Source organism: Dipteris shenzhenensis, chromosome 4 (genome assembly GCF_047967505.1).
Source record: "Dipteris shenzhenensis isolate YYH24624 ecotype China chromosome 4, Dip_SZ_1.0, whole genome shotgun sequence".
Lineage (NCBI taxonomy): Eukaryota > Viridiplantae > Streptophyta > Polypodiopsida > Gleicheniales > Dipteridaceae > Dipteris > Dipteris shenzhenensis.
In genome coordinates, this window is record NC_141599.1 from 61627198 (window position 1) to 61650404 (window position 23207).

Below are 23207 nucleotides of genomic sequence, written 5' to 3' on the forward strand. Positions count from 1 at the left end.
AAAAGGTTCAAGGGCTCATTATCCACGTTTAATGAACAATGTAGAAAGATTAAGAATCAAGATACTATCAGCAATATATGAGAACTAGGAATCTGAGAGAAAAACAAAATGATAAATGTTAAACTTAGTCCTCAAATTAATGAGTACACTAGGTATAAAGGCTGGTGCTTGGACACAACTTTTTACAAAAAGTACGATTTAAGACAATCGTGTGTTAAGACAACAATGTAGATACTAAAACAACTTAACTTAGGAACCTTTTACGTAGTTTTTGTTCGATTTAAGAGTGCCCAGAATTGCAATTCAAGTTAAGAGTGCACAATAGAGTGAAGGTTAGACTGTCCTTTTAAAGAGCAATGCGAGACCAACGCGAGGATAATAGTTTTGCAGAGCCTGTGACAAGAACAAAAGAAAGAAGAGCACTCTTACCTTATTCAGCCAAGTTACAAGTGGAGCAGCAACTCGCAGTCCCCGTCAGCCCACCAATAATAACGCCTTCACGTCATCATGGCCAAAAATATCTGAATGATGCCTTCACATCGTCATGGCCGAATCGAGGACTTGATCTTCAAATTGCAACCCAACCCGCGTAGCATGCAATCACGTGCAAGGCATTATACATCATCCATCTCTCAATTGCACAGACACACACTAGAGCGCAGCGGCACCCCATCTTGTATATTTCATGCTTTGCTTCCCTAAACGGATTGACGTGCACAATCCTGCACCACATTTACCATCGATTGAAGACGTCTGATATTGTACAGGAGTGTACACGTCCATCTTGTCGGATGCCTTCCTGAGATAGCCCCATGTTCCTTGGGGTGTTCGTCGTCTTGCACTAGACTGTGGTGGTCGTACATACAGTGTGCTCGCCTTTACATCCCGGGCCCCTTTACTGCACCAACGGATGAGAGGCACCAGGTTCCGATACCTAAGCTTGCCTATGATGGAAACCTCGGCAAGGAACCTTGGTTGGAGTGTTTGGAGGTCCTCTTCACTGCCACCGGCATGTGTTGGTATTGATCCAAAGCCTCCTTTGCCCAACAGCTGGTGGAAAGCTTCCGTCTTGGTCGATCACATCGTGCCTCCGACACTTCACAATTGCTGTACAGCTAAAATGCTGCTGCCCACAGGAATAACGAACAGCCTTTTGAAAGAAGGCAGTGGCATAGCATCGAAGCGAGGAGCCTGCGTGCCGTAATTGGTGAAGGTCCACGAGTGAACGTTATATTGAACGCCTGGCGATGGTCCGCTGCCTAAACCCTACGAATCCCACATGCATTTCATCATCCACAATGCTTAAACAATCAATGCTTACCCAATCCTAGCTTCGCCTAATGCATTCGCCCTCCCGTAATCTATAGGCAATGAAGGGAGAGGAACTTCTAGAGGATGGGAACGAAAAGAGGGGAGAAAGAGGGCTGGGGCAGGTTACGAAAAGAGGAACTTCTAGAGGATGAGAAAGAGTGCTGAAGGAAGCTTGAGGCGGAGGCGAAGGCGGGCTGCAGGTTGCCTTGCTAGAGAGTGCCTGCAATGGTGGGAAAGCGCAGACGCATGAGGGAATACACTGTATGCCCTATTCACTTATGTCTTGTTCACTCAGGCTTTGTGGATTAGTAGAAATAGCAAAAGTCCACAAAATTTCAGTCGCTAGTACAGCTCGTGGTTCCACGGTCTAGGCGATCCTTTTGTCTGAGCTAAGAGGTCATGAGCTCTAATCCTGCTTGCCCCTACTCGTTAATATAAATATAATTATTAATAAACTTTGCCTTTGCCTTCGCCGTAGCCTGAGCCTCGTCTCCCCTCTTTTTGCTCGAGCCTTGTCTCCCCTCTTTTTTCTTTTCACACATCTCTCCTTCGTCCCTCTTTTCACACATCTCGAGCCTCGTCTCCCCTCTTTTTGCTTTTCACACATCTCTCCTTCGTCCCTCTTTTCACACATCTCCCCTTTGCCCGAGCCTCATCTCCTCTTTTCACACATCTCCCCTTTGCCGGAGACTCATCTCCTCTTTCCACACATCTCGCCTTTGCCCAGCCTCATCTCCTCTTTTCGCACATCTCCCCTTTGCCCGAGCCTCATCTCCCCTTTACAACGCCCCACTTTTCACACATCTCCCCTTTGCCCGAGCCTCATCTCCCCTTTACAACACCCCCGGATACTTCCATCCGAATAGAGGGGGGTAGATATTTGCGGCGTCATAAATATCTATAGCATTTCGACGGAATCAATGATCGAATGGTTGGTGGACCACAATTTCCAACATTCTTAGCTCTAAAAACCTTTACATATCGAGAAAATTTTCTCAATACATTGACTTCAAATTTTCATCCTGAGAGCAAGACACAATGGGAAAATCACAATGTGAAGGAACACAATCTTTCTTATCAGAAATAAAGGCATACACCTTTGCAAATTAAAAAAAAAAGAACTCAAAATGAATCATGACTTGTCACAATAATGAAAACAAATATATAAGAGCGTAATGGACGAAACGTTTTTCAAAGCATCAACGTATGCTCAGGATAGTCTTACTTGCTTTTTCTAATATAAAACCCATAATACAAAACCAAAATTTAAATAAAAACAAGAAGACCTCATGAATGATGTTCTAATATGAAGAACACACTTAAGAGATGTTCAAAAGCCCATAAGAGTAAGTAAGACAAAGCCAATGAGCAGCCATGACTCCCTTCCATCCATTCATAACACTATGCCTCTTGTGCTTCTTATTGCACTAGATAGTCTTCTACTTCAATTCCGTATATGACTCCTCTAAACTAGAAAACCCCAATAAAGCAAGACATTTCCCTGATATCTTTCAATGTGCATCACAATGATGAATTGGACCTTGAGATTAACCATCTAGTAGCCGATTCCCTCTGAAGTTTCCCTCAGGATAACTGGAGCTCATTGCGCAGTTTTATCGAGTAAAGCGAATGATTAGAGGCATCGGGGGGTGTAACACCCTCGACCTATTCTCAAACCCTAAATAGGTAGGTGGCCGAGGTTGCTCCGTTGAACTCCGGTGCAGAATGGGACCTCCAAGTGGGCCATTTTTGGTAAGCAGAACTGGCGATGCGAGATGAACCGAAAGCCGGGTTACGGTGCCGAACTGGACGCTAACCTAGATCCCACAAAGGGTGTTGATTGATTAAGACAGCAGGACGGTGGTCATGGAACTCGAAATCTGCTAAGGAGTGTGTAACAACTCACTTGCCGAATCAACTAGCCCCGAAAATGGATGGCACTGAAGTGTGTGACCTATACCCCGGCCATTGGGGCAAGTGCGAGGCCTCGATGAGCCCGAGTGAAACGGCCCCCAATGAATATCTTGGTGGTAGTAGCAAATATTCAAATGAGAACTTTGAAGACCGAAGTGGAGAAAGGTTCCATGTGAACAGCAACAGCAATTGGACATGGGTTAGTCGATCCTAAGAGATGGGGCAGTCCTATGTCAAGGGCGCACTGCGCCGCGCTTCGAAAGGGAATCGGGTCAATATTCCCGAACCAGGACGTGGTGGTGGACAGTAACGTGACCGAATCTGGAGATGTCGGCGGGGTCTCGGGAAGAGTTCTCTTTTCTTTTTGACAGCCCGCCCACCCTGAAATCGGATCACCCGGAGATAGGGTCCAGCGGCTGGTAAAGCACCGCACGTCTCGTGGTGTCCGGTGCGCCCTCGGCGACCCGTGAAAATCTGGAGGAGCGATTGCCGATCACACGCGGTCGTACTCATAACTGCATCAGGTCTCCAAGGTCAATAGCCTCTGGTCGATAGAGCAATGTAGGTAAGGGAAGTCGGCAAAACGGAACCGTAACTTTGGGAAAAGGATTAGCTCTGAGGGGTGGGTCTAGGGGTCTGCGAATTGACCCCGGAGGCTGTCGGGGGTCTGCCAGAGCTGCATCAAAGGCAAGGGCGCGGACCTCCGTGTGTCGACCGGGCGACGGGCGCAGAACATCGTCTCTTGCGGGGCGGCCCTCCCTAGGTGGTAAACAGCCATCTCAGAATTGGTATGGACAAGGGGAATCCGACTGTTTAATTAAAACAAAGCATTGCGATGGTCCTTGCAGATGTTGACGTAATGTGATTTCTGCCCAGTGCTCTGAATGTCAAAGTGAAGAAATTCAACCAAGCACGGGTAAACAGCGGGAGTAACTATGTCTCTCTTAAGGTAGCCAAATGCCTCGTCATCTAATTAGTGATGTGCATGAATGGATTAACGAGATTCCCACTATCCCTATCTACTATATAGCGAAACCACAGCCAAGGGAATGGGCTTGGAAGAATCAGCGGGGAAAGAACACCTTGTTGACTCTAGTCCGACTTTGTGAAATGACTTGAGAGGTGTAGAATAAGTGGGAGCTTCTGGCGCAAGTGAAATACCACTACTTTTAATGTTATTTTACTTACTCCGTGAGGGAGGCGGGGCTGGGCCCCTGCTTCTGGTCTTAAGGCGTGTCCGCGCGCCGATCCAGGCAGAAGACATTGTCAGGTGGGGAGTTTGGCTGGGGCGGCACATCTGTTAAAAGATAACGCAAGTGTCCTAAGATGAGCTCAATGAGAATAGAAATCTCGTGTGGAAGAAAAGGGTAAAAGGTCATTTGATTTTGATTTTTAGTACGAATACAAACTGTGAAAGCATGGTCTATCGATCCTTTAGTGTTTCAAAATTTAAAGCTAGAGGTGTCAGAAAAGTTACCATAGGGATAATTGGCTTGTGACAGCCAAGCGTTCATAGCGACATTGCTTTTGATCCTTCGATGTCGGCTCTTCCTATCATTGCGAAGTAGAATTCACCAAGTGTTGGATTGTTCACCCATAAATAGGGAACGTGAGCTGGGTTTAGACCGTCGTACGACAGGTTAGTTTTACCCTACTGATGAGCGGTGCTGCAATAGTAATCCAACTTAGTACGAGAGCAACCATTGATTCACATAATTGGTCATTGCGCTTGGTTTAGGGTTTTAGGATTTAAGGGTTTTGGGGTTTTGGGGTTTTGGGTTTTTGGGTTTTAGGGTTTAGGGTTTAGGGTTTTAGGGTTTAGGGTTTAGGGTTTAGGATTTTAGGGTTTTAGGGTTTTAGGGTTTAGGGTTTAGGGTTTAGGGTCTAGGGTTTAGGAATTTAGGGTTTAGGGTTTAGGGTTTTAGGGTTTTAGGGTTTAGGGTTTAGGGTTTAGGGTTTAGGGTTTAGGGTTTAGGATGTGGAGAGCGATGATATTTGTTAAAAAGGATGTGGAAAAGCCTTGTTTGAGAATACAATTATAGAAACCACCCTTGATTTTGAGTATTTCATGCACTTTCTTTAAGGATGTGCCCTCATCTGCCTACATGCCATGAAAAGCGATTGAAGTAGAAGTAGGAAAAACTCCCCAACCAAATTCTGCTTGATAGATAGAAAATCCTTGTATGGTGGAGAGAAATGCTAGACTTCAAGACCAAATTCTTCTCATTTTAGAAGACATGAGCTTTGTTAAGCTAAGGTAGGGCAGCCCACCTATCCAAATATGGAATGAGAATTTAAACTTTCGGAAGGAGTATCCTAGGATTTGAAATGTCAATTTTGTACAATGGATTACAGAGTTCGAAAGACTATATGTGCATCTTCCAAACTCTCTCGCATCTATTCGAGACATTTAGAGAAACCATGACAAAAAAAAAAAAAGCTGCTTTTACTGCTCTTATGTGCCTCTCTCACCCTTTCTTCTCATCCCATGTGATATGAAGAAGAGAAGAAGAAAAGCGTGTTTGAGAATCTAAAATGCATGCAATGCCTTGACTTCAAGTTTCGCGCATGGGGCATTTGAGCAGCTGACATGGGTGTCCAGCGTCCAGGCATTAGATTCAAGTGATATTCACAAAGCTTTCTTTTGCCTTTGCTACACATTTTATACATGTGAAGTTTATTTGCATGTAATCTTCCACTCACTTACGACATGACATATTGCTCATGCGAGGCAGAATGAATACAATACTTTACCCTAGCAGTGAGGCATTATATCAAAGATAGAGGATGAGTCACCAAGGTTGGAGCTATCAATCACAGGCTAGAATCCACATGAGAAAGAGTGCTGAAGGAAGCTTGAGGCGGAGGCGAAGGCGGGCTGCAGGTTGCCTTGCTAGAGAGTGCCTGCAATGGTGGGAAAGCGCAGACGCGTGAGGGAATACACTGTATGCCCTATTCACTTATGTCTTGTTCACTCAGGCTTTGTGGATTAGTAGAAATAGCAAAAGTCCACAAAATTTCAGTCGCTAGTACAGCTCGTGGTTCCACGGTCTAGGCGATCCTTTTGTCTGAGCTAAGAGGTCATGAGCTCTAATCCTGCTTGCCCCTACTCGTTAATATAAATATAATTATTAATAAACTTTGCCTTTGCCTTCGCCGTAGCCTGAGCCTCGTCTCCCCTCTTTTTGCTCGAGCCTTGTCTCCCCTCTTTTTCCTTTCACACATCTCTCCTTCGTCCCTCTTTTCACACATCTCGAGCCTCGTCTCCCCTCTTTTTGCTTTTCACACATCTCTCCTTCGTCCCTCTTTTCACACATCTCCCCTTTGCCCGAGCCTCATCTCCTCTTTTCACACATCTGAGCCTCATCTCCTCTTTCCACACATCTCGCCTTTGCCCAACCTCATCTCCTCTTTTCGCACATCTCCCCTTTGCCCGAGCCTCATCTCCCCTTTACAATGCCCCACTTTTCACACATCTCCCCTTTGCCTGAGCCTCATCTCCCCTTTACAACGCCCCCGGATACTTCCATCCGAATAGAGGGGGGTAGATATTTGCGGCGTCATAAATATCTATAGCATTTCGACGGAATCAATGATTGAATGGTTGGTGAAACAAATCCCTTCACACCAAGTTTCACGGGAATTTATTATCTTTTGATTCCTAGTCACCATCTTTCAATTCGTGCCGGAGTCGTATCTACACAACCCATTCAGGAAGGGGGGTTGACATGAGAGTCGAAGTATGGGATATTCATTATATCAAATATGTATGGGGCGTGGCCAAGTGGTAAGGCAGCGGGTTTTGGTCCCCTCATTCGGAGGTTCGAATCCTTCCGTCCCAGATCTTGATGCATAAGTAGATACCACCCATCTCCTTTTCTGTGATCTTTTTTTTTCCTTCTTTTGTGGGAGAGTCAGGAACGTTTTAAATTGGGACGCACCCTCCTCCCACCTATTGATGGATCGTCCAGTTCATGTTACGACGGTGAGTCGGATATAGCAATAGATCCCGGGGCGAAAAACAATATTAAGAATAATTCATGAAATTAGCCTATTGGATGTATGCCTTCCATTTACGTCCCTCTTTTCCCTTCCCCTATCACACATTGCCAACAAATATTTTGCACCTTCCCTTTGCCGGAGCCTCATCTCCTCTTTCCACACATATCGCCTTTGCCCAGCCTCATCTCCTCTTTTCGCACATCTCCCCTTTGCCCGAGCCTCATCTCCCCTTTACAACGCCCCACTTTTCACACATCTCCCCTTTGCCCGAGCCTCATCTCCCCTTTACAACGCCCCCGGATACTTCCATCTGAATAGAGGGGGGTAGATATTTGCGGCGTCATAAATATCTATAGCATTTCGACGGAATCAATGATCGAATGGTTGGTGGACCACAATTTCCAACATTCTTAGCTCTAAAAACCTTTACATATGGAGAAAATTTTCTCAATACATTGACTTCAAATTTTCATCCTGAGAGCAAGACACAATGGGAAAATCACAATGTGAAGGAACACAATCTTTCTTATCATAAATAAAGGCATACACCTTTGCAAAAAAAAAAAAAAAGAACTCAAAATGAATCATGACTTGTCACAATAATGAAAACAAATATATAAGAGCGTAATGGATGAAACGTTTTTCAAAGTATCAACGTATGCTCAGGATAGTCTTACTTGCTTTTTCTAATATAAAACCCATAATACAAAACCAAAATTTAAATAAAAACAAGAAGACCTCATGAATGATGTTCTAATATGAAGAACACACTTAAGAGATGTTCAAAAGCCCATAAGAGTAAGTAAGACAAAGCCAATGAGCAGCCATGACTCCCTTCCATCCATTCATAACACTATGCCTCTTGTGCTTCTTATTGCACTAGATAGTCTTCTACTTCAATTCCGTATATGACTCCTCTAAACTAGAAAACCCCAATAAAGCAAGACATTTCCCTGATATCTTTCAATGTGCATCACAATGATGAATTGGACCTTGAGATTAACCATCTAGTAGCCGATTCCCTCTGAAGTTTCCCTCAGGATAACTGGAGCTCATTGCGCAGTTTTATCGAGTAAAGCGAATGATTAGAGGCATCGGGGGGTGTAACACCCTCGACCTATTCTCAAACCCTAAATAGGTAAGTGGCCGAGGTTGCTCCGTTGAACCTCGGTGCAGAATGGGAGCTCCAAGTGGGCCATTTTTGGTAAGCAGAACTGGCGATTCGAGATGAACCGAAAGCCGGGTTACGGTGCCGAAGTGCGCGCTAACCTAGATCCCACAAAGGGTGTTGATTGATTAAGACAGTAGGACGGTGGTCATGGAACTTGAAATCCGCTAAGGAGTGTGTAACAACTCACTTGCTGAATCAACTAGCCCCGAAAATGGATGGCACTGAAGTGTGTGACCTATACCCCGGCCATCGGGGCAAGTGCGAGGCCTCGATGAGCCCGAGTGAAACGGCCCCCAGTGAACATCTTGGTGGTAGTAGCAAATATTCAAATGAGAACTTTGAAGACCGAAGTGGAGAAAGGTTCCATGTGAACAGCAATTGGACATGGGTTAGTCGATCCTAAGAGATGGGGCAGTCCTATGTCAAAGGCGCACTGCGCCGCGCTTTGAAAGGGAATCGGGTCAATATTCCCGAACCAGGACATGGTGGTGGACAGTAACGTGACCGAATCTGGAGATGCCGGCGGGGTCCCAGGAAGAGTTCTCTTCTCTTTTTAACAGCCCGCCCACCCTGAAATCGGATCACCCAGAGATAGTGTCCAGCGGCTGGTAAAGCACCGCACGTCTCGCGGTCTCCGGTGCACCCCCGGCGACCCGTGAAAATCTGGAGGAGCGATTGCCGATCACACGCGGTCGTATTCACACATCTGAGCCTCATCTCCTCTTTCCACACATCTCGCCTTTGCCCAACCTCATCTCCTCTTTTCGCACATCTCCCCTTTGCCCAAGCCTCATCTCCCCTTTACAATGCCCCACTTTTCACACATCTCCCCTTTGCCCGAACCTCATCTCCCCTTTACAACGCCCCCGGATACTTCCATCCAAATAGAGGGGGGTAGATATTCGCGGTGTCATAAATATCTATAGCATTTCGACGGAATCAATGATTGAATGGTTGGTGAAACAAATCCCTTCACACCAAGTTTCACGGGAATTTATTATCTTTTGATTCCTAGTCACCATCTTTCAATTCCTGCCGGAGTTGTATTTGCACAACCCATTCAGGAAGGGGGGTTGACATGAGAGTCGAAGTATGGGATATTCATTATATCAAATATGTATGGGGCGTGGCCAAGTGGTAAGGCAGCGGGTTTTGGTCCCCTCATTCGGAGGTTCGAATCCTTTCGTCCCAGATCTTGATGCATAAGTAGATACACCCCATCTCCTTTTCTGTGATCTTTTTTTTTCCTTCTTTTGTGGGAGAGTCAGGAATGTTCTAAATTGGGATGGACCCTCCTCCCACCTATTGATGGATCGTCCAGTTCATGTTACGACGGTGAGCCGGGTATAGCAATAGATCCCGGGGCGAAAAACAATATTAAGAATAATTCATGAAATTAGCCTATTGGATGTATGCCTTCCATTTACGTCCCTCTTTTCCCTTCCCCTATCACACATTGCCATCAAATATTTTGCACCTTCCTTTCTTTAATGAATAATTCACTAAACCCATCTTATACATAACCTCATGAACTCATTATAAAATACGTTTATCCAACACCTCTATTCAACAATAAAGAATAATACACCTTAGAAAAATTCAGGTTTGATTGGTTTAGGAATCACAAAAGCACACTTGAAGCAAGGCAAACTTGAAAGCTGGATATATTGCAAAATATGTGGATACAAGAGCTCTCGGAGGCAGACTCTGCCTACAAATGAGCCAAGGGTGCTCTTATATAGAAAAAAGCAAAGTGAAGGGATGAGCTGTAATGAGTTGTCATGAGTGGAGGTTGAGCTGTAATCCACTCTGAGCTGTCATCCATTTGTTTGTACAATGAAAAGATAGGAAAAGTCATAAAGGTGAAGGTCTTACTCAAATATGAGCAGTGTCTAGTCACTTTATGAATTTTATTTAATTTTGTACAAGTGTCATGGTGAAGGTCTTACTCGGGGGGGTCACTATGTATAAACCCTCTATATCACGTGCGTTCAAGGCCTATTTTTAAAATCCCTTATTTGTAAATTTTTCATCAATAAAATGTACCCCTTTTCTATACAAATCTGTAATTTTTTTCCAAAACTATTTTAAATAGTCCCTTATGTATATATATTTCTGTAAATTTTAGAAATAAAAAATATCCTTCTGTTGAACTCACGTGATAGGGTTACATATGATGAGTGACCCCCCCGAGAGGTCTTATCCGATTGAGGACAATGTCTAATCACCATGACTTAGACATAGGACTTCTGGTTGTCCAGTATCATGTGGAAGTAGTAATCCGCCATTGTGAATGTCCCAATAAGGTGCTCCTTCACGGGAGAGCATGTCTGGGAGCACATTTGAGGAGCCTTTTTTCCATTCTACTTTGAAATCATACATGGTAAAGAATTCTTGCCAGCGAGCTAAGCGTCCTCTGCCAATCTGTTTATCAATTCGACGGGTACAGAACGTCTTGAAGTTCTGGTTGTTGGTGCGGATGAGGAATTCTTTATTTAAGATAAAGAGTTCTAGCTTTTGAATTGCCCTTTTAACTGCTAGAATTTCTTTCTCAATTGAATGGTAATTGAGCTCTGCGCCTTGAAAAGTTCCTGACCTGTAGGCACATACAACTTCTCCAGTGGGTGTCTTTTCAAGTAAGACTGCTCCCCAGAAATGGTCAGATGCATCTGTTTCGATTACTAGCTGTCCTGTGGCTGATGGAATGGTGAGAGATGGTAACTGCTGAACCTTTTCTTTGATGTGTTGCACCGCTTCTGTTTGGGGTGGACCCCATGTCGGGCCATCTTTTCTGAGACAGAGTTGGAGAAGATGCCGATCTTTGGCTAACTATTTATAAAAAGGGGATATGTAATTGAGACATCCCAGGAACCTTTGGAGTTGAGTTTGATCTCTGATTTCATCTGGAAATGCAAGAAGGGCTTTCAAGACATGTTGCTGCATTTGAATATTACCCTTGTGGATGTGGACTCCTAAGAACTCAATCGTTTCTTGGCCAATGGTGATTTTTTTTGCAGAAAGGGCCAACCCTTTGGATTTGATGAGATCATACACAATTTGTAGATGGCGGAGATGTGAATGGACATCCTTGCTGTACACTAGTATGTCATTAATATAAACCAAACAAAAAGAGTGATGCTGACTGAATATGGAATCCATGAACTTCTGAAATTCTACAGGAGCGGTTTTGAGGCCGAAAGGCAGTACGTTCCATTGATAGAATCCCTGAGGAACGACAAATCCTGTCTTATGACGATCATTAGGATTAAGACCTACTTGCCAAAACCCTGCCTTGAGATCGAACTTCGAGAAGATTGTAGCACCAGAAATTTTTTGCATAAGGTACTCTTTGTTGGGAATCGGATAAGAAACTGACAAAAGACATTTATTTAGTGGCTTGTAATTTATGACAAGGCGCTTCTTACCCCTCTTCTGCTCGGAGTGTTTATTTACATAGAATGCCGCTGCTGCCCACTCACAGTGAGATGGTTCAATGAGACCCATATCCAAGAGTTCTTGGATTTCTTGATTGCACAATTGTCGGTCGGCTTGGGTAAACCCATATGGGCTTTCTTTGAATGGTTTGGAGTTTTCCCGAAGAGGGAGGTCGACTTGATGCTGGAACACTTTCTTGAAAGCCGTAGGTGAATCACTGCTGCAATCACGAATGAACTTCTGTTGCATATCTTGCAGTGATGTCATCATATGAAGAGTATGAACGGTTCGGCAGAGTTGCTTACTATTTTCTACCTGGAGCAGCTCAACTCCTTGAAGGGGTTGTTGGGCATCCTGAGGGCTAAATGACTCGGCAAGATTTGGAGAGGCATCTGGAGTAGAATCATATTCGAGTGGAGCTTTGACATATTGGAGGTCAACTGGGGAAGAACACTGTCGGACAATCTCTAGGTCTTCTTCAAATGGCTTGAGGACTCGCTTGAGAGATTCCCTTGCAGGGATATGTACCAAGACATTATTTATAGTAAGGACCATCTCTTTAGTAGAAAACCCAAATGGGAGATGTTGGTTGAGAAAAGCATTACCAATGACCAGATCTACCCCTTGGGATTCCAACTGATAGAAACTGATAGTGGTGGAATGCCCAGCCAAAGTGATAGGAATTTCTGGGGTAGTCGATAGAGCGAGCGAGAAAAAGCGAGCGGGCCCAAAAAAGCAAGCGATCTTTTCCACAATCCCTTATAGAGGTAGCCAACATAGCTCTGTGAAATCCACTATTTGGGAAGAATCTCCAAAATGAAACTTAACCTACTTTCCATATTTGGGAGAGTAAAGCAAGTTGATAATATATTATAATTATCTTGATAATGTAACTTGGACTTGGTAGCATAGGAGAGACTAAAGCAACTAACACTTTTCCAACAACTCAATTCTCATATCCTTTAGTGAGTCTATTGACGATGACTTGCACAATTTATTGATATTTCATAGTCCCTCATATGGCTGCAAGTTGTATATTCATGCCTATGAGTCTCACTATATACGCATGTCAAAAGCTTTTATTGATTTGCTTTCTCTTCATCAAGATCCTAGGTATTCATTTGCCTCATATAAAGTTGCAAACATATCTCACGCCTTTTTTAATGTTTTCATTGTATTTAACTATCCAAGCACAACATCTTGTACATTTTGCTTTCTCAAATGGTAATTGTATTTGTCCTTCCTATCCCATTTAAATTGTGCATGTGAAATACATTGTGTCTATGAAATACATGTTTCTTGTAGTTGACATGATTTGGGTGTCAAATGACTTGTATACAAACCCGAGGTCAAAAAGTGATGTTTTGGACTAACAGCACAAGAAAAGATACAAAATTGATTAGAATTATCTCAATAATGTAACTTCCAATATGTGTCATTAGTAATCAAAATAAAGTGAAGTGTCACTTCAAAACGTGGGATTGCATCACATACACAACAATTCTTCTGCATTCAAAATGGGTTTTATTTTCCTACAATCAAAACATCCACATTGCTTGAAATTATACTTATTAATAACATTAATACCACTTCACCCATATGTGGGAGAACCCAAGTATCATTTGAAAGCATAGGATTGCATAATACATAGAGAAATATTACCACATTACTGTCAGCTCACCCATATGTCAAGAAACCCAAGTGTCATTTGAAAGCATAGGATTTCATAATACATAGAGCAATATTACCATATTCAAAATGGGACTTCTTCTCACAAGTATCACCAAGCTCTCATCAAAATGGTTTTTTAAATCATATTCTACTCCTCTTGGCACTCATCATCAACAAAGTAAATGCGAGCTCGTGACCTATCTGAATGCCTCTCATCGTATCTTCTTTTAGTTGACATGAATCTTGCCATTTCTTCTGCACAGCATGGTAACAAACTACAATCAAACATACATTCAATGAAACCATAGTAAGTCAAAACGTTAAAGACACAATAACAACAATCCAAAAATATCCAAATGTCATCAAAGAAAGATCTAAGTTCAGTACCATACTAATCATCATATGGATTTGTGATGGGGTCCACTCTATCTTCATCCCCATCACCATCATGCTCTGACCTCACCCGTTTCCCGGAATGGTCTGCTACAAGTGGCTCAACAATGGTAGCCATAATACTGCTATCTGAATCAAAAGAAAAACAAGGTCTACCAGTAGCCTGACAAGCACGCATGAGAGGAGCTGTGCCACAACCCATCTCTAAAACCAATCCTCCTGGAACACATAAGAGAGACAAAAGGCACCCAACAAAGTAGCAACATCGCTCAAGTCCACCTCGAGCCATCTGAGAAGACATAGGCACTATTGTCCTCTCACTGAGAGGCACATAGTGAGTCCATAAATCAGATAGCGGATCAATGGAAAGGTTTTGAAATAGTGGAACACTCTCTTCCAAATAAATTGATGGAGTCTTCTTAGCTCTACATACTAGAGCCAACATAGATGACTGCATCTGTGAATCATGCATAGAGAACCACATACCAAAGAATGACCTTAGCCAACAAGTATCATAGCATGAAAGACTACATGTGACCACACATATGGAACAAAAATGAAATATATGATTTTACCATCAAAACCTAGCATGCATACTACATGTAACATGGCATCTATCAATCCCACATAAAGAAACACATTAAAAAGTTCATGAATGTAGCATTACAACACACCATGCATGGAATTGTAGCATACCTTAAGAGTTATGCCATGGTATTTACAATATCCATGTGGAAGCTTGTCATGAATGACTACACGTCTGACAACTTCCAAGCCTTGAACAAATGCAAAGCGCTCCATCCACGAAATACAGTGTCCTACAATCAAATGACACTATCTCATACAAGAAAAATGGGAATAGAGGACATATAACAACAATAGTGCTAGATATTGAACCTTACCTGCCATAGGACATATAACTGCCAGCCAACCACTATCTGATAATGAAGCTGCTGCAACGGCAAGCCCATAACGCACATGGTCCTCCAATAAGAGGTTCCAAACTGGGATGGGTTCTCTCTCATCAAGTGGAAATCCAGTGGGAAAGTCAACCAATATAAAATCCGCAGCCCACTTAATCTTCTTACCCAACCGCATGTAGTCTCGATCAGGGCTAACTACATTCATGAAAAACTCATGCAAAATAGTATACTTTTCATTTTTCTTGGACTGTGAAAAGTCCATGCCCATGGTTATGTAATCACCCACCATACAAGCATATAATGGAGTGATACCACAAGTCGATAGACTATCTGGTGACTGTGCCTTATGAAATACATAATGTTGTACCAGCTTTGTGATAGATTGTGAACCTACATGGAAAATTTTTATCAAACACAACCAAAGGAAATTTTGAAACACCGATAGTAAGAACAAAAATAAACTAGAACCTTACTTGCATGCTCCATTTGATCCTTATCTTGCCTTGGTGGACTAGATGGCTCCTCATCTAAATGGATAGGAAAGAATAACATTAGTATACTATTCCAAACCCTGATCATAAACAACATTAGAAACTCAACATGTATGTATATTTCTTACCTTTCTTTTGAGCTTGTTCTTGTTTTTGTTCTTGTGTTTTTGTTTTTCTAGAGCTTCCCCCCATTTTATCCTTACTTTCTTCAATGTCCTTAGATGAGGCATATTTCTTGTGAAAGTCTCTCTCACGCACCAAGACTTGTCCCTTGGGGAAGTCTATCCACCAAGGACAATTTGCAAGTTCCCATTGAGAGTGATTGTGCATGCCAGGAGGATACATACAAGCAGCATGACCAATTTCCACCCAACTCTTGCACAAATTTGGAATCTCTAAGATCTTTCTCTCTCTTGCCAAATGAGCAAGATACCTACAAATCAACAATCACTAATTATTTGGACCTCCTATATAAAGAAAGGTTCACAAAAAATTTGAGACAAATAAAAATGATTGTCAAGTTCAATGTTGTTATAAGCTTCACAAAACATATAGAAAAGCACCATCATTAAAACTAAAAGGGACCAACCTGTAGACGACCCTGTGAGCAGCCATGTCCAACTCAGAGAGACCGTCTGCTTTCTTTCCTCCCTTACTCTCAATCTTTGAATCCTTTGATCGTAGAGCTAAGAACAAATGCTTTCTTCCTTCTAATTTTATGTCCTCCATGTACTGTTGCATTGTGTAATCTTTTGGTGTCTCTAAAGGAACGCCCATGGTTGTTACAATCCTCAAGTCATCAAGAACTTTCAAAGCCTGGGTCTCTACTTTCTCAAGAAATATCTCTCTATTAATCCATCTACACAAGTGAAAAACATAGTATTCACACAACTAAGACTTATGGCACTTTTATAATACATACAAACAATACATACAAACACTACAAAATAAGTTTATTTATGAAAGGAACAACTCACCCTCTATACTCCACATCCCCCACAGGCATGAAATACATATCCCTCATTGGTTTAGTAGCCTCCAACAAGGAAAGAAAAATGATTTTTTTCTCCAATCTCAAATCAGACTTTGCTATGAGTTGCAGCTTCTCCAAAGTTACACAAGAGTCCAGACCATCAAATCGCAAGGCAAATAACTTTTCCAACCAGGCCTCACCCAAGCCTGGATCTATGCAATTCAAAACCTATCCAAGCATTGCATGTTAGATGCATAAAATGATTAAAAAATGTAACAACAAGAAGAATTAAACCCTCACCTTTCCCATCCTGTCAGCAATTCTCTTTTGAATTAGGACGCGTTGCTTTCCTTCAGCTTCTGTTCTTTGGTCTATAGGCATCTTTGTGGATATCTTATCAATTGCTTTTTTAAGCTCTGTATTGTACTCAACCTACAAAAAAGATTTCCTTTTATAGAAAGAAAAGGAATGAAAGAGAATAAGCACCAAGAGAAGTGTAGCATTAAACCTGAAAGACCAATCTTGCAAGATAGCCTCTTGTCAATGGAAACCAGGGCCTTTTTCCTTTACTCTCATGAGCCCTCCAGTTCTCTATGGATTTCACTTCATTAGGAGACAATGATTTCATAAATATCGTAGGATCACACTCACAAATGTTGTGTGCATTTATAAGTGTGTCTCGGAGGCTAGGTTTGACGATGGCATGCTCATTCATACTACAAGATACATCAAAAGATTAGTTCGTTTGTACAAAATAAAAATAATGAAGGTAAAGAATTATACAAGACAAAATAATGGAAGAAAAAAAGGTATCAAAGTACTTACGAATTCATGCGCTGTAGCCCAGCCAATAGAGCAATCTCACTTATTTTTCTAGGATCAATTATTGTGCAAACCACTCTTATGTGTCGTTTTTTGTTTGTAGGAAAGATATCCTTTATAACACTCATCCAAGCAGTAGTCCTATGATTTCCCTCCCAAACAAAAAACATCCTTCTTGACATAAATTTAAATTCATGACTTGATAGCAAGTCATTCTCAAACTCTTCATCAACATCTCTCCAAGTGGGAGACCACCTCTCCATCATATCATCTGTCAGTACTACCTCCTCTCCATCACTTTTGCAAACGGACACTATGAAAGATCCTTTCTCTGGAAGGTAGCCCTCCACTTGGAATGCGCTTTTTAGTGAAGACACATCATCACGCAGTCCTCGTACTCGTGCATAGGGGATCAACCTACATAATGGAATGCGAGGACAATGATCTGAATCAAGCATCCTGCATTTTCCAATCACATCACCTCCTCCTTCCACTTGCACTTCAGTGTCATCCAATTCAACCTCCTCCAATCTTGGTCCTTCATCTCTTGGAGCAGAGGATGTATCAGGCTCAGAACCTGTTGCACTCCCTGGTTCTTCTGTCCCACCTACTGATGATTGGGCAGGGGGATCTATTTTCTTTCCTCTTGTTGACTTTGGAGGCAGAGCCTCTTGAGGCTTTTTACCTTTCCTTCCAGTCATCCTGAAATGAAATACAAAAAATAACACCTTTTCATACACTGGTGACATATGAAATGAGATCGCAAGACAATGAAAATCTAATCCAAGAGCAAATATAGCATAGCAAACTATAGAAAAAATCTATTGTTCACGGCATATGCTATTCTTCTCCAAAACATTCTATGAAGATCAAGAGTTCAATGTGAGCACAACTGTTAAATTTTTTAAACACTAACCAGAGTCATGTTTAAACTATCATTTTGAACACATGCATTTAGGGTCTTTCATAGAGGACTTTCCTCAATCAAGGAGTTCCTCCTTTAACTTGAGGCATGATTCAAGAATGCAGATTAAAAGCAAAAGCATACAATGTGTTGGCAAAATCAACCTTGTGGTCAAAATAACTTGCAGAATTGAAAGCTACATAGATGACATTTATGTCGACCTTATATCTACTTCACTCTTCCTCTTTGAGATCTTATATCCAAAGAGCATTCATATCTAATAAAAATCTTAAAATGTATAGGTTGAATGCAACTGTGAAAGCACACATTAGTAGTGTGCATTTTAGTGCTATTTCTACCAAAATGGACAGCACGTCAACACGCTGTCCATTTCGGTGAAAAGGGCATATAAAATGCTACCCCAATACAAGGCCACTATTGAGCAAGACTTGACACAGTAACTCTCGGATCTGGAAGCTAACTTTATTTTCAAGTCACCATGCAGGTCAAGTGTGGTAGCATTCTTGATCCCAACAACCAATCTTATTGTAGTAAGACTGTTGCAAGTGTGGGAGCATGTCAATGTCCTAAACTGTGAAGCTCTTTCTACCAAAATTGACAGCGCGTTGACACCTAAATGCCACCACACTGAAATTCTATTATGAAGCCTAAAAGAGGCCAATTTTGATGCTTGGGATACTGAAATGGACAGCGCGTTGACACGTTGTCCATTTTGGTGTCACAAGCATCAAAATTTCCTTCTTTACTCAAATATGAAGGTGGTACATGAAAGATACAATGGAGGATTTTAGATGTTTTTTTCCATTGAAATGGACAGCGCGTCAAGAGGATTTTAGATGCCTTTTTCCATTGAAATGGACAGCGTGTTGACGCGCTGTCCATTTCAATGGAAAGGGTATCCAAAATGCTCCTACAAAAGCTTAACCCCATGGCTCTTCCAAATGCTTAAGGACTCACTAGAGAAGTCTTGGAAGATTGAAAAATTGGAGGATTAGGATGTGAGGAGAAGAAAGATTCACAATTTCGAAATCAATTTGAGGTGCATGGACAAAAATTGATGAAAGTTTTTTAAGTTTTTGGTATACCCCCAATGCTTTTTAGTATACCTCACTTGACATGATTTTGATCTACTTTCAATGAGAACGCGCTGCCCTTTCTCATGGAAAGTACATCAAAATGGACCCAATGATTTTGATCTACTTTCCATGAGAAAGGGCAGCGCGTTGACGTGCTGCCCTTTCTCGTGGAAAGTAGATCAAAAAAAGGATGTGTGTAGCTTGGCTAGTTCCCAAAAACAAAAGCGTGGGCGAGGGAGCGTGTACCTTGGCAGACGAGATAGAGAAGATGGGAGTGCACGAGACCTTTCGTGAGGGAGGTGAGTGGAGCGTGGAAGGTGGAGGCCTTCAACGAAAATCTCTGCCAAGGAAACGAGAATGGAAGGTGAGTGGAGCGTGGAAGGTGGAGGCCTTCTGCGAAAATCTCTGCGACCTTCAACGAAAATCTCTGCCAAGGAAACGAGAGAGCCAAGGAGAAGGGAGGAAACGAGAAAGCCAAGGAAACGAGAGAGCCAAGGAGGAAACGAGAGAGCCAAGGAGGAAACAAGAGAAGGCGAAGGAGGTGCTGGAGCTACGTCTGGTGATGGAAGCACGTGGAGGAGTACTGCCGAGCCCTGAAGCACACTTTGGAGGGGTGCAATCGCCGAGAGATGGGCGCCGAGCTGTCGTGGGAAGGAGACGAAGGGGCCGGGGTCGAGGAATGTGCGGAGGTAGCGTGCAACCCACCAAGGAGGTAGCGGTGACAAAGGTGAGGAGGAGAGGTGGCGGTGTTGCAGCAAGTGCAGGAGGGAGGAGGAAAGGTGGCGAAGGTGAGTGCAACTGAGTGCGGTGCCGCGAAGCTATGCAGGGAGGAAAGGTGGCGGTGTTGCAGCAAGTGCAGGAGGAGGAAAGGTGGCGAGGGAGGAGGAAAGGTGGCGGTGTTGCAGCAAGTGCAGGAGGGAGGAGGAGGGAAAGGTGGCGAGGGAGGAGTGTGAGGGAAGTCGAAGGAGGAGAAGTCGAAGGAGGAGAGAAGGCGAAGGAGGAGAAGAGATGGCGAAGGAGGGAAGAGAAGGCAAAGGAGGGAAGAGATGGCGAAGGAGGAGAGATGGCGAAGGAGGGAAGAGAAGGCGAAGGAGGGAAGAGAAGTCGAAGGAGGGAAGAGAAGATGGCGAAGGAGGGAAGAGAAGTCGAAGGAGGAGAATGGCGAGAGACAGCGAAGGAGGGGAATGGCGAAAGATGGCGAAGGAAGAGAAGGCGAGAGACAGCGAAGGAGGAGAATGGCGAAGGAGGAGAATGGCGAAGGAAGAGAAGGCGAAGGAAGAGAGAGAGCGCGCGGTGAATTTGAGACAGCGAGAGACGGCGAGAGACAGCGAGAGACAGCGCGAGAGACAGCGAGAGACAGCGCTTCCTCTGGCCTCGCTCAAAGTTACTTATCACCTCAAAGACATCCTCAACGACAGAAACTTTGCCGATTCTGGGCGTGGCATCGAACTTTTCATGCAATCTTGGATGCCTCATCGTTATCCATGGATCCATGGATATGGCAACGAAGGATCCTCTTCGCCCAAATGGGTTGCGCCGCCTTTGCCTTGGATCTCGAAGGCCATGGTTGTTCTGGTGGCCTCAAGGGCTACATTCCCGACTTAGATGTAGTCACTCAAGAAGCGAGAAGAATTCTGTATGGAGAGTCCATACAGAATTCTGTATGGAGATTCCATGGGAGGAGCTATCAGCCTGTTGCTTCATTTCACCGAAGGAGGAGAAGTCGAAGGAGAAGGCGAAGGAGAGAAGGCGAAGGAGAAGGCAAAGGAGGGAAGAGAAGGCGAAGGAGGAAGAGATGGCGAAGGAGGAAGAGAAGGCAAAGTCGAGGGTGATGGCCCCGCTTCCATATTTAGCTATTGAGTCAAGGAAGGATTTATTACTAAATCTTGACTATACTTGATTCTGTTCATATTGACAGAAGGTAACGGTTCATATTGATTCTATTCTTAAACATATTCTCTCGTTCAGTTCCTTTCTCATTGATCCAACTAAGCTTTCAGAAGACAATCATATCTCTTACAACAAATTCAACACTTCAGAGCGTCGGAGCAATTCACCTACATCATTCTTACATGACTAGCATTTCATGCATAAATGTATGCATTAATTAACATTCTACCATTAAAGTTACAACGTTCTAGTTTTGTAGGCAAGGACATTAAATTTTTCCTCTTACCAGATTCATGTTTGCAAGTTATGGAGCCTTTATTCAAATTACCATCTCTTGAAATGATTACCATTTTCATGGAAAAGAAACGGGATATTATGAACCATGTCATGGAGCCTTTATGAAGATAATTGTGACGGCGTCATCTAACTCGCCACCTTTCAAAGACATAATTTTTTCACGTCTTCTCTTCTTTTGTCATCTCTTCCTTCTATCAACATCTTCTCTTCCGCTTCCATGTCCTCTTCTATCAACCTCTTTTCTTCTATTTCCATCTCTTGTGCTTCCATTTTCTCTTCTGATGCCACCTCTTCTCTGGCAATGTCATTTTTAATCACACTCTTCTACTGGCTACATCTTCTTTTGTAAATGAAGAGCCGCTACCTATTCTAGAGATCCGTCTTCTTTTGCACTTGCAAATTGATGAAATTGTTCTCGTAGTGGGTGGCGCCAATCCTTTGGTGTTCATTTGTGCATCTAAAACATGCCTGCATCTGTGTTCATTCGCTTTGGAGAATCAAAAACATTGTCCATTCGTTACGACACTCCTTTATTGGAGGTCTCCCTAGAAGATCTCAAGGAACACTTTCACCTTGCGGATGAGGAGATTAGTCTACATCAAGAAATCGGAGTGGATGACATTGCCATAGTGCTTCCCTTGGTGGACTTGGAGGACGGTCAAAAAGGGTACAAGATCAATGGAAAACAACATTTAACCTTCAGAGTTGAGGTGATAAGAAGGAAAGATTCTCATAGTGACTTTCAAAATGCTGAAGTGAATAGTGTTATTTCACTTATAGAGAAGATGCCTTTGAATAGTTCTTTGCATGTTGCATTAACTTCTGCAGTTAGAGTTGAGAAGGTTGTTGAACTGCCTAAAACTTATGATGGGTATGTTGTCTTTGAACTCCCCCCTTTGCCTGATGGATCTCCAATGTCTGGAATGGAACAAAATGCCGATGGTCATGTATGGGCAAAATATTCAACATGTTCACAAGACTTTTTCAATGGAATTGTAAGGATGAGTAGATGTTCTGGATACTTGAGATGCTGTAACGTTCATTGTCCTTACCTTGAACGAATGGGAGTTCTAAATGATACACAATGGAAGGGAAAGCTTAGGAAGCCACCTATGCCTGGTCCAATTGATCCAACCTTGGGATCAATTGTCTGCAAGCATTGTTTAGAAATCCCAGAGTGTGTTTATCAATGCAGTGCTATCATATATTATTGCTTGCCTCATGAAAGAGCGAAGACGACAAGATGTGCTGTGCATGTTGGGTTCCATGACCATCCTGTTGAGAAAGGAAAAAGTCGTGCGAAGGAATTGCAAGTGGATGATCTTGTTTCAATGCATGCTAGGCTAAATGCAAATTCATCTTGCAAAAATATTGAGGTCTCAGTTACACAAGACCTTATGATGGATATGTTGCTTGCAAAGGAGGGGGTTGCTATGGAACCTCTAGATTACCAACAATTTGAAGAGGTTTTGGATACAATCACACCAATGACACAAAGGAGAAGGCTTAAGAGAATAGTGCAGAGTGCAAGATGTGATGCTAGAGGAGGAGATGGTGAAATGGATTCAATACTGGGTTTGAAAAAGAGATGCAGATATCCATATGTGCAAAGTATCTTGTTTCCTGGGCAGTTGCAAGATGAACAACAACCACATATTTTCAAAATGTCGACCATTGGTCCAGGATCAGGGGTTGATTTGGTGAATCGAATGCGGCCAAGAGGTAGCCTTGGATCACAATGGGTGCATTTTGACCACGTCCATCGAGTAAAAGGATGGTCAACTATGGGTGCTCATGTGTATGACCCTTACATAAGGGAACTCTTAACAATAGCTATATGTGAATTCAAGGTGGAAGATACCCATGCACAAGTGCAATTCTGGAAGCTTTTGAATAGTCAGATGGAGAAGAAT

General features: G+C 42.9%; 1 protein-coding gene and 1 pseudogene across 1 annotated transcript; one reads left to right on the plus strand and one right to left on the minus strand.

Moving 5' to 3' along the window:
• The first annotated feature begins 3775 nt into the window (after positions 1–3775).
• LOC147903167 (25S ribosomal RNA) lies at positions 3776–5031 on the plus strand (annotated as a pseudogene).
• Positions 5032–14322: 9291 nt separating this feature from the next.
• On the minus strand, positions 14323–17807 carry LOC147903168 (uncharacterized). The gene is made up of 5 exons (XM_087373180.1): positions 17588–17807; positions 15294–15347; positions 14800–15015; positions 14637–14715; positions 14323–14329 (listed from the first exon to the last, which is right to left on the minus strand). Exons 1-5 carry the CDS (start codon positions 17805–17807, stop codon positions 14323–14325), a joined length of 576 nt encoding a protein of 191 aa, XP_087229306.1.
• Between the last annotated feature and the right edge of the window lie 5400 nt (positions 17808–23207).

Bases quoted from the DNA above. Each gene is read 5' to 3' on its own strand.
- LOC147903168 (XM_087373180.1), bottom strand. From the start codon at position 17,807: ATGACTGGAAGGAAAGGTAAAAAGCCTCAAGAGGCTCTGCCTCCAAAG. The intron at 15,348-17,587 runs GTGATGTGATTG...CTATCCATTTAG, and splicing joins AGTGCAAGTGGAAGGAGGAG to ATGAGGAGCCATCTAGTCCA. The intron at 15,016-15,293 runs GTAAGGTTCTAG...TCATGAATGTAG, and splicing joins GGATCAAATGGAGCATGCAA to TTAGCCCTGATCGAGACTAC.